Genomic DNA, 17,097 nt, shown 5'->3' with positions numbered 1-17,097 from the left:
TGCAGGGTGAGACCGGTCTTTACTTATCAATATGCGATATCTCGATCATTATTCTAGTTTTACTGCCACCAAGTTGTGACGTAAGCTGGTGGACTTGCGTCGCCGTGTAATTAATATTATAATCCAGTTCACCTCTGTTCATACGTTTCTTCCGCGGACATGTTCTCTACAACCTCCTTCCAACTGCTAAAATTAACCTCCTAATCTGCACTAACCTAGGTATTAGATAATTTATTAAGGGCCCCTGATTCCAGCCAGGATAGGTCAGACCACATCGACGCAAGGCCCACTGCATCGGATCATATCATATCATATCATATCATATCATGCATCCTGGCGTTTTAACGCTCCTTGGGACGGGCAAAATGTGTTGGAAGTCCCAAGCGATTTTCCTCCAGACGAACAGATCAGAACGAGGGGATTAAAACCTCCCGAGCTCTCCTTCGGCCCTTCCTTTGTTCTCCACCATCAATACACCTCAATCGATCGATTTCCATCACCAAAATCTGCTATCATCATCAAAGGTGAGCTTTACTAGGTAGGTTTTGGGAGATTCTTTGTTTTAGAGGTGTCTTTGAGCGGGCTTGGGTGCTGGAGGCGCTTTGGAGGTGGCTTTTGCACTTTTGGGGCTGGGCAATTGTTTGCATTGCTGTTAGGAAGGTTGGGGGGCCAATCGCTAACCCGAGACCTGCATCTAGTCGCGTAATCTAATCTGATCCGTCGATACATCTAAAGGTACGTTGCATGGTTCCGATTCCAGTGGAAGCTTCAAGTCCGTGATAAGCTCCACAGTTCATCAGGGATGGAAATGTTAACGCGACTATTTTGATTCAAAGTGAACGTTTTGAACCTGTCATACGATGGCTGAAGAAGTTAAAGCCGCCGAACCTCCAGTTGCAGCTTCAACGGAAGTTGAGCCAACTAAGACCGAGAAGGTCGAGTCACCAACCCCTGACCAACCTATCGAAACAGCTGCTGCTCCAGCACCAGCTCCCAAGGCTGAGGAAACTGCTGCCGCAGACTCGACTGCTATTGCTCCCAAGGCTGAAGAAACCCCTGTCGAGGAAGCTGCTCCAGCTCTCCCGGAGCTCATCAATGCCAAATGGGGACCTATTTCTCCAAACCTCGCTGCTTTTTACCGACGTCTCCCGGAGATTCTCGAGAAGAGCAAGCATAGTGAAGTCTACAGCGTCCAACTCACTTACGTCGAAGGTTCCACGGAACCAACATTCGGAACTCTTTTGATTCTTCAGAAGTTCCTTCGTGCTAACAGCGATAACATTGAAAAGGCTGTTGAGCAGCTTTCTGCTAGCTTGGCATGGAGAGCTGAGAAGAAACCATTGGATTCTTTGGCGGCTGAACACGACCGTTCTGCCTATGAAGGGCTGGGATATGTACAAGTCCTCCCTGAAACTAGTGAAGTCTTGACGTGGAACATCTATGGCGCTGTCACGGACTACAAGAAGACTTTTGCCAACCTCGATAGGTACCTTATTGAAATATTTGGTTCTGATAAGAAGGGGGCTGCTAACACGTGAGTATATAGCTTTCTTAGCTGGCGTGTCGCCCTCATGGAGGCAGCTATTGCTAAGCTTGACCTCCCGAATGCCACAAAGCCCATCCCCGACTTTGGTAAGGGAGCCGATCCTTACCAAATCATTCAAGTCCACGACTACCTCAACGTTTCGTTCCTTCGCATGGATCCGGATGCCAAAGTCGCTTCCAAAGCCACAATCGCTGTTTTCCGCGATTTCTACCCAGAGATGCTCAGTCGCAAGTTCTTCGTCAACGTTCCACTTCTCATGGGGTGGTTGTACAAGGCTACGACGCTTGTCTTGCCAGAGGCTACCGTCAAGAAGTTTAGAGTACTCAGCTACGGAAAAGAATTGGCTGCTGAGTTGGGAGATGCCATTCCGGAAGTCTATGGCGGAAAAGGTGTTAAGGATGTGAAGGAACTCGGGGACCCGGTCAAATTATCTGCTGTTCCAGTTGTAGAGCCTGAGACTGAAACTCCTGCTCCATCTGCTACAACTCAGGAGGCTCCCGGTCCAGCTACTACTACCCCTGCCGCCCCTGCACCTGCCACTGATGCTTAGATAGGCGGTATATGCGGATTGCATTCATGTTTTTTCTTGATTTTCTTTCTCTCTCACGACTGAACAACGGATAACGGATACGCTTTTTTACTCTAACCATGACTAATTAATATGGCAAAGGTGCTTTCCTGCACCTTATTGCTGTTCAATGACTCGTTCTTTCTGCTTCTCGTTCCACCGTTTGTCTATCGCTTAGCTTTGCTGTTACACTTTTAGCCTTGAAGCATAGCGAGTTACCAGTACCTGTTTCTTTCAATTAATCCTGCGATGACTGGATAGATTCGATTCGACTCTCTCTCTCTCTCGCTGTCGCTGTTGCATCGTACGTATGCACATGTTACATGTACATGTTGTTAGCCTTAGCTTTAGCCTCCGCCCGATTTGACTTGACTTTCCTTGACTTGGCTTGACTTCTATAAAGCTCTTAATCATAAAATAGGAAATGAAATACATCAATCGATTACGTCTCGGCATTTCCGAACCCAGTACCGGTAACTGAGTACCTAACTAGATTGTCATGCCAGTAGGTCTTGAACGGGAACGCCCCAAAGTGTGGCGTGGTTGGTAACAAACGCCCTTCACCGCCACAGGATCGGTTACAGAAATGGCGGAGGGTTCTAACCCTCTTGTGGCGGTGCTGTGGCGCTGGGTAGCCGGGTTTGCTGTGGGCAAGCCAAACAAAATTCGGTTAGCCGAGCTGCCTCACACATATCGACATTCACCACCCTTCCGACGACGACTTCACGACCTTCACGACAACCCCCCTCCAACAATCCCCGACCAACCTCCGTTTTACACCGTCGATAACCAAGTCCTCCGACTAAGGTACGATAATTGCTCCAATTCCTGCTCGAAATTCTGCTTTTGCTTGCTTTCATCGGCTCGGATACCGACAACTTCATCGTCATCATCGACAATAGAAAGAACGAGAAACAAAAAATTTTCAATCATTGGAAACAAAACGATCAAAACTAACAACCACATTTCTTTCTTTCTCCAGAATATATCATCAATATGGGTATCTCTCGTGACTCCCGCCACAAGCGTAATGCTACTGGTGCCAAACGCGCCCAGTTCCGCAAGAAGCGTGCCTTCGAACTCGGCCGTCAATACACCAACACCCGTATCGGAGCCAAGCGTATCCATCTTGTCCGCACTCGTGGAGGAAACACCAAGTACCGAGCCATCCGTCTCGAATCCGGTAACTTCTCCTGGGGCTCTGAGGGAATCGCCAAGAAGACCCGTGTCATCGGTGTCGTTTACCATCCATCGAACAACGAACTTGTCCGTACCAACACCTTGACCAAGTCCGCCATTGTCCAGATTGATGCCGCTCCATTCAGACAGTGGTATGAATCCCACTACGGCCAGACCGTTGGAAAGAAGAAGGGACCTGCTGCTGCCAAGACTGAGGAGGAGAAGGTTCCAAAGAGCAAGTCTGTTGAAAGGAAATTGGCTGCTAGACAGAAGACTGCCAAGGTCGAGAGCTCTCTCGAGTCCCAGTTCGGTGCTGGTAGACTGTACGCCTGTGTTTCGTCGAGACCTGGACAGAGCGGACGAGTTGACGGTTACATCCTGGAGGGCGATGAGTTGGCTTTCTACCAGAAGGCATTGAGGAAGTAGAGGAGAAGAGGCATGATGAAAGTTGTCTGTCAAGCAAAATGGAGGCGTTATACATGTGCTTTTATCTCTTTTTTCCTACACTTTTTTCTTTATTTTTCCCATCATCATCAAGTCCCATTTGGCGGAGATTCAAACAAACTTCTACTCAACCTCTCCCACACAACGTTTTTCTAACTCGACCATGACGAAACGGAGAACTTCCTCTCTTAGGAGTAGTTGATATTGGTGGTGGTTTATTAGTCAAAATAATCAGGACCAAAAACGCTGCTTCTATAGCTTGCCCTCTCCCTTCCTTTCCCTCTTCAAGTGCTGTTTTACCTTCCTCCCTTCGAATCCAACCGCCTCGTCTTCCCATTTTCATTCTCTTATCATATATAATAGAAGCAGCACTCGAAGAATCACACCTCTCTCACCCACACGACCTGTCATATAATCATATACCACTTCTTTTTCCTTTGTATTCAGTTATTCTTTTTTTTTTTTTTCACCGGGACTTTTTATATGTGGTCAGGGTCCTATGCAGGTTGTTCCTTTTTCTCTCTCTTTTCATCATTTAAGAGAAGAGAGAAAAACACTTTAAATACAAATGCTTATTTTTTTTCTATCGGTGAAAAAAAAACTATTTCGGAGGTCGTGGTAGTAAACGGAGGAGGGCTTCTTGGATGTGATGTAGCTCTCATAGTGGGAAATATTTTGTGAATGTAGGAAGAATGGGGAAAAGTCGTAGACCTCTCTATATGTGTACTATTATCCTAGTAAGCGCATGATCATGACATAGTAAATACCTAACCTAGGTACCTCTTGAAATTGATTTCTTGGTAGCATATGATCGACGGCTGTAGTTGAAGTCGAGAGTCTTCTCCATAGGCATATACCAAGTACTTACCTAACCCGGGTACTTAGGTTACAAAATAGAAATAGGAGGGTCATAGAGTGCTTATAATAGACCCGCGGGCGTCGCGGATTCTGAGGTGCACTTTCCATAGAAACCTTTTGCCGCGAATCCGGCGAGTTGGGTATCATATTGCAAAATGCAACATGCATGAGACATAAAACACTTGTTGTTAAGCTAAAATATAAAAAGGCTAACCACGTCATGAATATCGAGTGAAATATTCGACATAACAATTTCTTGAGATGACACAAAGAGCCTTTCGAGTCGGCTATACCCCTAGCAGGCAGCATTAAAAGTTATTAGCTCGAGTGGCATGTCATGGTCTGCAGGTAGGGGGGATACCGAGTTTACAAAAGAATGATCAGTCATATGTGCATCTGAGCTGTTCCCAATAGACCTCAGATGACAGTTGGCCTAATTTTTCGATAATAACAAAATATAGTAAGTTTAAAACCTCTTGATTCCGTTCTGGAAGGTATAGTCGGTAGTACTATAGTTTGTATCTTGAATTGGGTAGATAGGCTGATCGATTTGTTTTCCAATATACACTTATTTTGTCAAACCAGAATGTGATAGCAATGCTATTTTTTTTCCCTAGAAAAAAGCAAAACAAAGACAACGTAGACCTCAGTCGACCATCGTCATATCGGTCTAGATTATGGCATAGGTTTGTTTAACCAATGTGACAGTTCGCGCAATTCGAGTGGCTGGCGCCGCCAGACCATGGTACTAGTTGCAGGGTTGTAAACGAGGTAAATTGTCCTCAGAATCAGAGGCTACGACAGCCGCTATCTTTTGCAAACCCCTGGTAACGTGTCGGATTAGCAGATTGAGGAAAAAAGAAATGAAAGAAGAAGAAGAAAAAGAAAACAAAAAAGAAGGGAATTGAAATATGATCATATGAGAGAAACTGCTAGAATCTTGTCCGCCCTGTATTTCGAAATCCGTTGGATAATCGCCCGCATGATCTTGTTGAGGACAGAAGTTAGCCATCCGGCTAGGTTGTTGCCCTTTGATTTGAAAAACATTTGTGATTTTTGGGTGCATATGCATCCTTGAGCCTTTGCTTCAAAAACGCGCTGGAAAGTTGGACGGCAGAGAGCTTTTGTCTATCGTCTAAACAGGCTAACCAGTCAGACTGGATATAAGAATAGATTAAAATTATACACATCGATTGGCGTGTTGTTCTATTTAAGGGCAAGTTCACTAGTTGGTTCTGTAGAAAGTAAGGGAGCTGAAATGGAAAGCTTAGAACCTCTGTATTAATATTTCATTCTAGACTTTTCAGGAAAAAAGCCGAAGTTTGGCGTTCGTGCACGTCACGTTATCCACACCTCCTGCGACAGGGGTATTGGGAACAGTGCACATAATCAGGTCCTAATCCGGTAGTGCTTTCTCACCTGTAAAACACCACTTAGGGTGGCCTCGTATTGAATTACAGTCGACAAATTATAGAGCACACTGCATGCAGGAACATAAATAAGTATCACGTTTCGAAGCGATGAAATTGGGTTGATTCTGATACCTCATTGGCTATTGACACATTCTTTACAAATATATTTTTCAATTGTCTCGTTTGCTGCTGTCGCTGTAGTCCTCGGCGTACAGTGCTTCGATTTTTTGATTCTAAATAGGATATATGTAGCTTCGGGTTGTGATATCTCAGTCGAGCTGTTGAAATGTGTATGAATATGTCATAATAGCTGAGACCTGATAATTATTCCTGGTAAGCCAAATGCTCCCGCAGAGTGATAATGTAATGCGTCTAGCAGCAGCCAATTCGGTGTGACGAATTCATATGAATGGGGTGTAAGTTAAACTAGCGTTAAATTTAGGCGCTAACTACAGAAGAAAACCGGAATTCATGTGCACATGCATGACCATTTGCGCCGTCTGAGTGAGTCTGAAATCAACATCCATGTAGAACTCTGTTTTCCAGGTCCTAACAGCTGGTAGGGAATATTCTATCAATATAAGATCGGGCTGCCAGCTGTGGGTCAATTGTAGTATTAGGATTGGACCTGTGATACTATCTACTACACAGATCGGTTTTCAAGGATCTATACCCACTCCCTCCCGCCTGAACTTCTCGTCTGAAACCCTTAATTTCTTTTATCTCTTTTGTCCCTGAAAGTTCGAAAATCTACTACAAGGCTGATATTTTTCAAAATCGACGCCAAATTACGTTAACTTTCATTTCGTACTCCAAAAATGGCCCAGTCATCTCGTGTAATACTTAGGATGAGCTTTGAGGAAGAGGATTATCCTTCAAACCTCAAAGCCGTTCAAGAGTCTCGGGGTGATATTACGAAGGCGTCTGTAGAGAGTATTGTTGAAACCGAATCGACTGCCGATAGCTGCGAGGTCTATCGCGGGTCGGATGACGGGTTCCAATGCGAGTCTTGCTATCATAGACCTAGCCACTGGACCTACGAAGTGGAACCGATTGTTATGATGCACAAGAAACATGATCTTATTGGTCGGCCTGAAGGCCTCAGTTTTGCCCCTTGCAAGTGTTCTAATAAACCTCGGGTAGGAAACTACGGGGACGAGGACAAAAGCCTGGAGGGAAATCGTCCTGGAGTGTCTGTGCCACTTGAGACCTGGCTACAAGAAAAAGAACATGTAGGGCCAAACGTAATAGTAAGTTCGATCACCGAACGAGTCTTTACCAGAGTACAAATCTTAATTGCAAACTATTATAGTTTAAAGGTTTAGAAACAGTCTCCGGTGGAGCCGAATTAGGTCTCGATTCTTTGAGCCTATCCTCAAACGAACCCGAGGCCGTAGTCGACGCTGATGAGGCCTTACTCGACGGAAATACCGTCTCAACCGGAACCCTGGGCATCAAAAACAAACTAAGAATTCAATCTCATTTACCAAACGAAAATGAGGAGATACCGATAGATCTAGAGGAAGAATTTTGCGGGACAACAGCGAACTTCATTTTCTTGGCAAATCTATCAGCGCGATTTGCATGCCCATTCGCGAAGCTGGACCTAGCAGCTTATCGGACCTGTATGATTGTTAATCGCGGAGATGTTTCGGGGATCAGGTTCGTAGAAGCACGAATATTTCCAACTACTAGTTGACGAAAATTTTTTAAAAAGAGTTCACAGTTGTTAACTTATGAATCAACCTACGTGGGTGTATAAATAGAGACCATCTTGAAAAGAGGCACGGTCTCCAAAACCTTCCAAGGTTTGACTATAAAGTCGATCCATCAACTTACTGGGAAGGACTTTTTACGTCCGTTCTATCACACGACCAGGAACAATATATTGAGCCTCAACACCACTCACCTTGTATGTTCGAATCCTAAATTTACACTTTTGAGGTTTATAGCCTTCTATTTGAAAATTACCACTTTATTATCTATGGGTTTGCATACTAAGAAATGAATCCTAATTATAGATTTCGATTTCAGTACACTTCTCCAGGATGCTAGCGACCTCCGCAGAACGAAACGAAACGGTGTGACAATAGACAAGAGGGACTGTGCGCCCTTGCCGTCAGAAGATAAGAACGGCTTGCTTTGGATCTCCGCCGACCAAAAGCTTGATCTACATAGCAGATACTCCGCAAACAATTCAGATGATTTGTCGGCTTTGGTGGTTTTAGATTATTTGAGTGCTGTCTTAATCTCTGATGAAGCGGCAAAGCGTTGGCTTGCAACTGAAAGCCAACATCTTGCCTCGTATACCCAATACGGTATCAATACTGGTACCCGCTCCGGAGCTAAAGAACAGCATAATAAAGGCCCACCGGCTTCCAATTCGTGTTCTTCTGGAGCCGCGGTGTCTTCGAAAAAGTCGAGGCAAAAACGGAGCGAAAAAAAGAAACAATATAGGCTGCTACGATATGTTGGGGACAGAGGGTCTGGAGATGAAGATGATGAAAAGGCACCGGAAAAGCGGAAACCCCAGAGTGGAACCTCCCGGTATTTGAAAAAGTTATGGCGCTGTCCATACTCCATCATCCGATGTGAGAACCATAAAAAATGTTGGCTTGATCGTCGTGGAGAGATCATGAGACAGGATGTGGCTGGAATCAGGTAAGTTCTAGGGTTTTACCCGACGGACAGCCAGTATATCGCTTCCCTTCAAAAAGATGACGTTTGCTGTTTGATGGAGACTAATTCTGTGCTTATGATAATCTATCCATAGAGAGCATTTGACAAGGGCCCATTTTCAAAATAACTTGCCAAAGGACTTGACTGCCGACTTTGCGCCAACTTGGAAAGATCTTTTTGAGGGTTGTCTAAAAGAATCTTGCCATGAAAACTGGTCAAGTCTGGGTTTCCATGCTAGTCAGTATACAATTCTATTACTTGTGTAGGTGCGCATCATTAAGCTTTGGGATCGAGCACTAATTCCTGATATTTGGCTGTATACATGTAGCCTGGTATCGATATATTGATGAATGTACTGTTCCCTCTAACAAGGCAAAACGTAATATTTCCTCCGACCAGGCGAAATGTTACACCCCACAGCAAGCTTCCGCTCTCATAGCTGCTGGTCTTGCACACATCGATGATCCTGAAATATTTAAGTGTCCGGGTGCAGGTGGTTTGGAGAACGCGACTTATTTAAAAGACGATAACTTTGAACCAGAAGCCTTGTTTGTAGGTAATTTTGACGAAGAAGTCGGGGCCCGAAACAATTTTTCACAAGTTGAAGAATCGGTTTCCTTTGGGGAGTTAGAGCCAGTTCTGAATACCCATACGCTTGCAGATTCACAGGATAGTGTTCCTAGATACGATATCGGGCAACAACCAGGGTATAGCCTATTGGAAGAAAACTGGTCTATCCCTCAAAAAATAGGTCCCCAAGAGCATTCAATGATTCCAACCCAAGCTGCAGACGCCGTGAAAACTGAAGCTGATACTATAAACCCCCAGCCAGTGGGAATCTCCGCTATTCTCGAAGGGGCTGTTGAACAAAGTCGAGTTACACAATCTCAAAATTCGACAGTGTTGTCACCACCTAGGCTTGGGAAGCGCCCCGCGAATACCCCCCATAAGGCAAACTCAAACGATGACAACCTACGAAATGAAATTCTAGCACCACAAACCGGTGATTTAGAAATGGTTATCAAGGTCCGGCATCGGCCAGCCGTTGATACGGAAGGAGCCCTAGCAGTGAGAACCATGAAGTTTCGGAGCTTGGAAGAATTACGATCGGGATTTGTTGGTCGTATGCGGAAGCAATTTCATGGATCGAGCTTTGACTGGGCTCATCCTCGGTGGCAGCTCCAGGGCCTTAAAACGGGAGCTCGGGTCAGTTGTATTCAAGACCTCGAGGAAGAGCTAACCCGGGGCAATAATATGTATTATCTGGTGGACTATGATCAAGCAAACGCTAAAGAAACGAGGACTTCGGGAAGCTCGCGAGAGGCGCCCATTGCAACGAGCACATCCATGGTTAGAGTTTGCAGAACTTCTCGTCAAAGTCCGCGCCACGGAGTTGATGTTGGGATTCCTGAATCTTGAGTAATATCAACATGTCAATGTAATTCTTATCTCACAGCATGTTTTAAAGAGTATGAGCCAATTGCAACGTCAAGTAGAACTAATTATGGGGCAAGCCCAACTACGCCGAACCAGACTGTAGCTAGATACCGATATTCGGATCTATAAGGCGAGATCTATGGGAAGCTAGCAGATTGAAAGGCAATCTCATACATAGGTTATGATTGTGGTTTTTATGACTTTCGCAGAGCACGTCATGACCAACGTTGACTTCAACACAAACCCTAAGGACTTTAACAAAAATACAACAGCAAAGCTGGTCGAACGTTCAACTCCCCCAACCTCTCAGCAGACATTCGCGTGCATTGCATTCATGATGTTCAGATATCTCGATATCGAGACCCCGATTGCGCATCGAAAACCCCTTTATATCCATGTGAGAACAAAATTGCATAGAGAATATCACATTTGAAAATGCGATATATATAAGACATTGGCCTGGGTGGTGCACATCATACTTATGTCAACAAGTTCGAGTCAGGTGGGGCAGTTGTTCGATCTGAGCGGCACAGCTTCAACCTCCAGAATTAATATACGCACGGAAGCTGAAAGCGGGGTTCGATACTGTACCGAGATTGCCGCGTCGATATCAATCATCACGAATTTTAAAATTCAAATTATTATATCATAGGTCCGCATATCCACAAAAGCCGCTCACGAGCTATATCTATAATAATGGAAACGAATGGCGCCATACATCCTGAGGTCAAGCGGAAGGCATTATCCCAGTGCTTTGAAGAAGCCAGGAATAAATTTAAAGCCGAGTACCAATCAGCCTGTCCTCCCGGTACGCCTAAGCGCACCGAGTTTGGCAGATTTCTCCAAGGCACGGATATCAGCGATCTAGAGCAGATATGCAAGCAGTTAGGCGAGCGGGCAGAGAAAAGGGTGAACAATGCTTCGCAGCTTTGGGATACTCTCAATAGTTTGAAAGATCTGGGAGATGCTTTTATTAGTTGTGCACCGGAGAGCGTATCCATGGTTTGGTTTGGAATCGGCTCACTGATACAAGTAGGTTTTCCAAGTCAGCTTTGCGCACTCCATTCCTAATACTCTATGGCGTCTCCTGATTGTAGATCGGAAACGCGAAGTTTCAGACGCAACTTCTGATCTGCGGCACCTGCGAAAGTATTGCAAGGATTATTATTGATTGCATCAGGTGGGAAGGTCGGATGCGCCTATTGGATGCAAAAAGTAATGCGCCAAATCTTGAAATATGGGACACAGACATTCCGGACCTAATCTTCCACATTCTGGATTTTCTTTGGAGCGCAAGACCGCATTTTGACGATAGTCGACTAAGAAGTTGTCTCCCTATCCCTCCACCTACGAGATTTGGGAGGACAAAGCTACAATTGAATATCTTCTAGAATCTAACTTAAGACAAATGAAAGTATAGGGCTAAAGATAACGCTGAAGGACGTCATCAAAAAAGAAGTACAGCAAAAAGTGGACGCTCTACTAGAAAAGTACAAGGAAATAGTCGAAATCGCTAATACCCATTTTCAAGAGTTGCTTCTCCACGAAAGCTTTCGTGAGTATAGCCTATATACTATATATCATAGCTCCATCATAATCTGGACCATACTTAATTCAATATTATATTTACTTTAGAGACTGGAACTGATCTGAAGCAAATAATGGAGAATGTTCGGAGTGAGTGTTCCTCCCGGATTACCATAGAAGTTTTCTTAGATATGGTTCAAAGCTAAGTCTGTCAATTATGTTTGAAACTGACGCTCCATGAAAATAAATTCTAGAATTCACATCTATAGGCGATGAACTGGTAGATGCTGTTAACCGACAGGGGTTACTGGAAGAACTCAACCACAGCAAAAACAAAATAAAAATATCCGGGACCCATGAAAGGCACATGAAAGCTCTAGACGATCATCTGGCGACAATACTGAAGCAACGTAATGGCCAGCCTGTCGCCGGCTGGTTATTTGACGAAACGGCATATATCGACTGGGAGAGCCTATCTAACAAGACCAAGATCCTCTACATCAAGGGGCCCCGTGGACATGGCAAATCGGTCATCATGTCGAATGTTTCGAGAGTTCTCGGTGCCAAAGGATCACTTGTTTGCCGATTTTTCTTCAAAAAGGGAGAGCAAGATATCCAACAATCAAGAACGGCACTAGAGTCCCTGCTCTACCAGTTATTAGATAGCAACCAGGTCCGGAACGACTTATCTGTGCTAGCCAATATTGTTGATATCATAAATCCTAAATTCGGAGATCCTCAGAGCACAGTTGGTTTTGACGCTTTTCTAGCAACTCTCACTTCGCTATGCGAATCTATTCGAAGAGTTTCCGAGGCTATCAAGGAACGTGTCTGCTTGTTTATAGACGCACTAGATGAGTGTCAAGATCGACAAGAACAGAATTTTGCGCAGATGATTCTATCGATTGTGGGAACTCAAACGGACGGATTGAGGCTGGTGTTTTCCGCTCGTAATAATATCGATATTTTGGACGAACTTCCAAAGCGACCGGAAGGACTCGAAGTTGTCGAAATTACACAAGAAAAAAATTTAACGGATTTAACGGCGTACCTTCAATACAATGTTGGAACAGTGTTGAAACGCCGTATTCATCCAGTCAGATTTCCCAAAATTTTTGACACAGAACTTACGCGCGTCGTAAGCATCATTCGGAGCAAAGCCAAGGGAGATTTTACAATTGCAAGGTAACGCAATACTTGAATCTTGAGGCGCCGTGGTCGGGGCCCTTTGAAGCTGATTTCAAATTCACAGATTGATTATTGCAAGCCTTCAACAGCCCTCGAAAGAGTCCCTAGAAACAAAAATCCAGCGACTACCGGCTTCTATTGGTGATATATATATGAGTAGCCTCGAATCTCTTACACCGGATGAACAAGAACTGGTCGTCGTGTTCCTCAAATGGATTGTTTGGAGCGTCTCTGGAATGACCGTCATTGAAATTTCAGATCATTACCGTGAACTTTACAAAGATAGATCTCTTTCTAATTCTGCTCAAGACGATGATGGTGGCATAGAAGAGCTAGAAGAGCTGCCGCAGAACTTAGAATACGATGCGGAAATCAAAGATCTAATAACGAAAGATCCATATGAGGATCCAGATGTCAAGGATATAATACATCATCTCGAAAACGCCGGCCGCGACTTTTTCAAACTCGACAAGAATACATGGGTGGTCAGCGTGGATATTTCCATCCGGGAATGGATACAGGATGACCCAAGCTCAAAATCAAAAATCATGGAGTCTCGTGGCTTTCAAAAGCGTCGCGATCGACAGGGGAATACCGTTTTCAAATTTACTCTCACTCGTAAGTCAAGGCTTCCTTGCTACTTCTAGAAAAGGATGGGAATTAAATATAACTTAGCCTGCTTTGTGCGATATGGTGAGAGCTTGAACGACCTTTTTGTCAAGCGGGAAGCACAAATGTCTATTACACTTGATATACGTAAGCTCCCTGAGGCGTCGTGTGCCCTGTCGAGTCTCAGCCAGTATTTCATAGCTAATCCCTGATATAGTGGATACCTTGAATAATCTCTCATTTCAAGAGAAATATATGTTGTGGCCGAAGTATGCTAAAGATACTGAAGGAGACTCTGAGGAGCCTGTGTCACCGCTTAGATACGAAGTTCGTCATTGGCAAGACCACATTGATATCCTACAAACTTGGTGGAACGGAAGCAGCAGTCTGGATGATCCTTGGTGGGCCGAGCTTTTAGCCCAGATTTCGATATTTAGCAAACTAGAAAACCTTCAACGTTGGAGTGTTCAGGTTCCAAATATCCCCGAGTATCACCATCGAAAAGGGCGGCGCTTCAGCCCAAGGAGAACATACCTACAGTCTCTACTCCAAGAACCTATACATGTAGCGTGTAGGTTTGGACTACGGCCGATGGTTGATTATATATTGCGGGCGCAGCCCCGGCGACAAACAGTCTTTGCAATCCAGGGTCCGGTTCTAGGGTTGGATAGCGATAGAATAAGTCAAAGTTTTATCGGAGATCAAACTACACTAGGTGATCGGGACACCTTTCAACGATTTGGACGTGACCTAGGAACTGACAGGGATGGGGACTGTTCTCAAGACCTCCCGAAAGGCACGAGCCACGAGGAGCTAAACGACCTCTTATATAGGGTTAGCCTTCTTAGTAGGACTGCTGACGAAGACCTGTCCAATAGTGTGATGGAATGGATAGTATCTAATTTAGATACCGAAGCAATCTCGGCCTGGCTCGCACTCAAAGAGCGCCGAGATGAAAGAATACGGAAGTACGCCTTTTTCTTACTATTCAACAAACGATCTCAGGAAGGTCCCAGTCGTTTAGGTGATACTTTAAATGCGGAAGCTTTGAATTTTGCAAAAAGACATGGGGACGATGAAAGGCTGTTACTCGACAAATTCGCTGATTTGATAAGAAAGCATTGTTCTAAGCCTACACAACAAACTCCGATAGTCAATACACCCGATGGTTATGGTCGATTGCCGTTATATATAGCAGCAGAGCATCCTAACACCGTTCGTTGTTTAATCGAATATGGTGCTGATGCCAACAAAACTGGCAGGGGACTAGTAAGACTCCGCCGCGGGGGGCTGGGACCTTGCCCAACTGCACCGGAACTTCCACTGGTATCCATTCTCTACGATCTTATTTACTGGGAAGAAAGATTGGACGACAAGACCTCGGGGCGTATGTTGCAGTCTGCTATGATTCTTCTCGCCAAGACCGTAAAGCTAGAGGAGGTAGTAGACTGCAACGGTAGGAACCTTCTCCAACTAGCTGCACGGATTGGAGACCCCGAACTTTTCAAACTACTCTGCCTTTCAGGCCGATGGAATGTTCACGTCAAAGATAAAGAAGGCTCCACACCCATGCACTACCTATTCCGAGACCGGAAATCACCAAGAGATAAAAGAAGAATTAGCGATATTCTAGAGATTTGCAGAATTATGGTCAATATGAGGCAGCAAAACGAAGCCGATCTTTTGAATGCACGGAATGAGAGAGGCGAAAGCCCATTAACATTGGCAGTTGATGGGCACTGGGTTGAAATTGTTCGGCTGCTCATTGAACTCGGGGCTGATCCTCATGATGAAATTGTGCCTGGCCATAATTGCTTTCACATACTTGCCCTCAGTAGCAGTGGTGAGGAGACTCTCGAGCTTGAAATCGCAGCTGTTTTATTTAGTTCCCGCGTCGACTCTGCCAAACGTGGGGCGAACCAGGAAACACCTTTATCAATTGCCTTACGGCATAGGGACAATGGGAAACCTTACCTAGTCCATCTTTTGATTCAGAAATATAGCGAACTTGGATACATTTCCAAGAGTAACGTCGAGCTTCTCACAAGTTATGGCGGAAATATTTTGCACTGGGCCGCGAAAAGCCCTAGGGAGGATACGTTTGGCGAAGTAATACGGACGCTTCTGCAGAATGGTATCCCTGTAGAGGATATTCAGGGTTTACTCTTGCAATTTGACTTATCTCAGAAACTACCAATAGACAGAGCGATTAACAACCTAAACTTTGATGCAATTCAAGAGATAATGGCTATTCACCGCGATCCCAAATCTTGGAAATCATCAAGGAAGGAATTTTTGTTATGCTATTCGGGAACAAGACTTGCTGACCACTGGATCTCTGAAAAAGCCAATATTAATATTCAAGACTTAATGGTAGATCCAACTTCCGGCTTATTCAAAGCCAAAAAAATCTTCAACTATCTCCTGGGCTGCATACCAGCGATGTCGTTTTTGATGTTTGAAACAGCTTTATTCTATCTCATTATGGGCGAAGGGTCAATACTACTGCAGTATATCGACATAGGGCTAATTGCTTCACAATATGGCGCTTCATTTAGAGATAAATCTGGTTGGAATTTAGTTGACGTACTAACTCATATCAAACTGGAGGGTCTCATCGATATTTTAAAGCTAAAGGAACGAAACCATTCACCGCCCGGGGTAATTTTAAAGCCATCTCGCATTGGCCAAACTACTAATTCCCTTGGGAAACTTTCTGAGAATGGACTAGAATTTAACCTGCCAGGTTTGAAATATCTAAGCTAGAATCAGATGCCCCTAGAAATCTAACGAGCGTTTTGGGATTAGATGCGGCTATAAGTGACGAACTCTGCCGAAAACTTCGCGGCACAGAAGGCGAATATGTACCATTTCATATAGATAGCCGGGTGTACTATGCGAAATATAAAACAAAGGTTTTTGCAGATCACCCAGTCCCACCGGAAAACGGCTTCTACTTCGAAGCGCATATTTCAAACGCGACGAGAGACCTAAGTGGTAGATATTCCGCTCAGTTCTCATATTGGAAGGAAAAGTTTCGGTAAAAGCTTAAACCTTTGGCCCTCGGTATTAGTCAATTCTAACACGGAACTTCTCAGACTAGAAGATCTCACATTCGGAAGCTCTACTCCTTCGTATGATCCCTTTGAATTGAAGATTGGCTTCAAATCATTTGGTTCAGGACATTCTCTATTATTTTTGCTCCGCGGCAGAAGTTTGATTTTAAATTGGTTGGGAAGCGGCAAACATATTCGGTACCAGGTTTCTAAAGAGCCCCCCACATCGGAAGCACACACACATTATGTTGGCTGTGGCATAAACCACAGTCAAAATGAGATATTTCAAACATATAACGGGGTAATACAGAACGTGGTTAAAGTCCCAGATGCTGGTCGATACACCCCCGAGCTTATTTTCGCATGGGGTTACAGCGATGTAAGATTCAATTTTGGTACAGAGCGCTTTCAATTCGAACCAGCGAACGATCTAGACCGGGTTTGGGACAGAAGTTTCCTTGATAGCTTTGGACTAAAGGGTGACTCGAGTCCATAACCCTACTCACCACGCGCCGCACTGTTCCAGGTATTCATATGAATCAGCTGCAAGAGAAGAAATGGTTAAGACTACCTTGTCTATAAACCGAAATTTTG

At 44.5% G+C, this 17,097-nt stretch overlaps 4 protein-coding genes across 4 annotated transcripts; all 4 read left to right on the top strand.

The window, feature by feature from the left end:
• Positions 1–860: 860 nt before the first annotated feature.
• AOL_s00081g51 (uncharacterized protein) lies at positions 861–2,096 on the top strand (the record flags this gene model as incomplete). The annotated part of the gene is made up of 2 exons (XM_011124870.1): positions 861–1,486; positions 1,547–2,096. The coding sequence occupies 2 exons, from the start codon at positions 861–863 to the stop codon at positions 2,094–2,096; spliced, it is 1,176 nt and encodes a 391-aa protein (XP_011123172.1).
• Positions 2,097–3,110: 1,014 nt separating this feature from the next.
• On the top strand, positions 3,111–3,719 carry AOL_s00081g50 (uncharacterized protein; the record flags this gene model as incomplete). The annotated part of the gene is made up of 1 exon (XM_011124869.1): positions 3,111–3,719. One exon carries the CDS (start codon positions 3,111–3,113, stop codon positions 3,717–3,719), a length of 609 nt encoding a protein of 202 aa, XP_011123171.1.
• Positions 3,720–6,825: 3,106 nt separating this feature from the next.
• AOL_s00081g49 (uncharacterized protein) lies at positions 6,826–10,105 on the top strand (the record flags this gene model as incomplete). Its single annotated transcript, XM_011124868.1, has 6 exons — positions 6,826–7,257; positions 7,320–7,669; positions 7,774–7,919; positions 8,029–8,668; positions 8,781–8,923; positions 9,015–10,105. 6 exons carry the CDS (start codon positions 6,826–6,828, stop codon positions 10,103–10,105), a joined length of 2,802 nt encoding a protein of 933 aa, XP_011123170.1.
• A 714-nt stretch (positions 10,106–10,819) lies between these two features.
• Positions 10,820–16,999, top strand: AOL_s00081g48 (uncharacterized protein; the record flags this gene model as incomplete). Its single annotated transcript, XM_011124867.1, has 10 exons — positions 10,820–11,155; positions 11,221–11,449; positions 11,544–11,678; positions 11,759–11,800; positions 11,905–12,835; positions 12,903–13,456; positions 13,514–13,594; positions 13,665–16,193; positions 16,256–16,487; positions 16,546–16,999. The coding sequence occupies 10 exons, from the start codon at positions 10,820–10,822 to the stop codon at positions 16,997–16,999; spliced, it is 5,523 nt and encodes a 1,840-aa protein (XP_011123169.1).
• Positions 17,000–17,097: the final 98 nt, after the last annotated feature.

The sequence above is a fragment of the Orbilia oligospora genome (genome assembly GCF_000225545.1).
Source record: "Orbilia oligospora ATCC 24927 unplaced genomic scaffold scaffold00081, whole genome shotgun sequence".
NCBI classification, from domain to species: domain Eukaryota; kingdom Fungi; phylum Ascomycota; class Orbiliomycetes; order Orbiliales; family Orbiliaceae; genus Orbilia; species Orbilia oligospora.
Note: the sequence above shows the minus strand (reverse complement) of the source record. Positions and strands in the feature narration are given on the sequence as shown.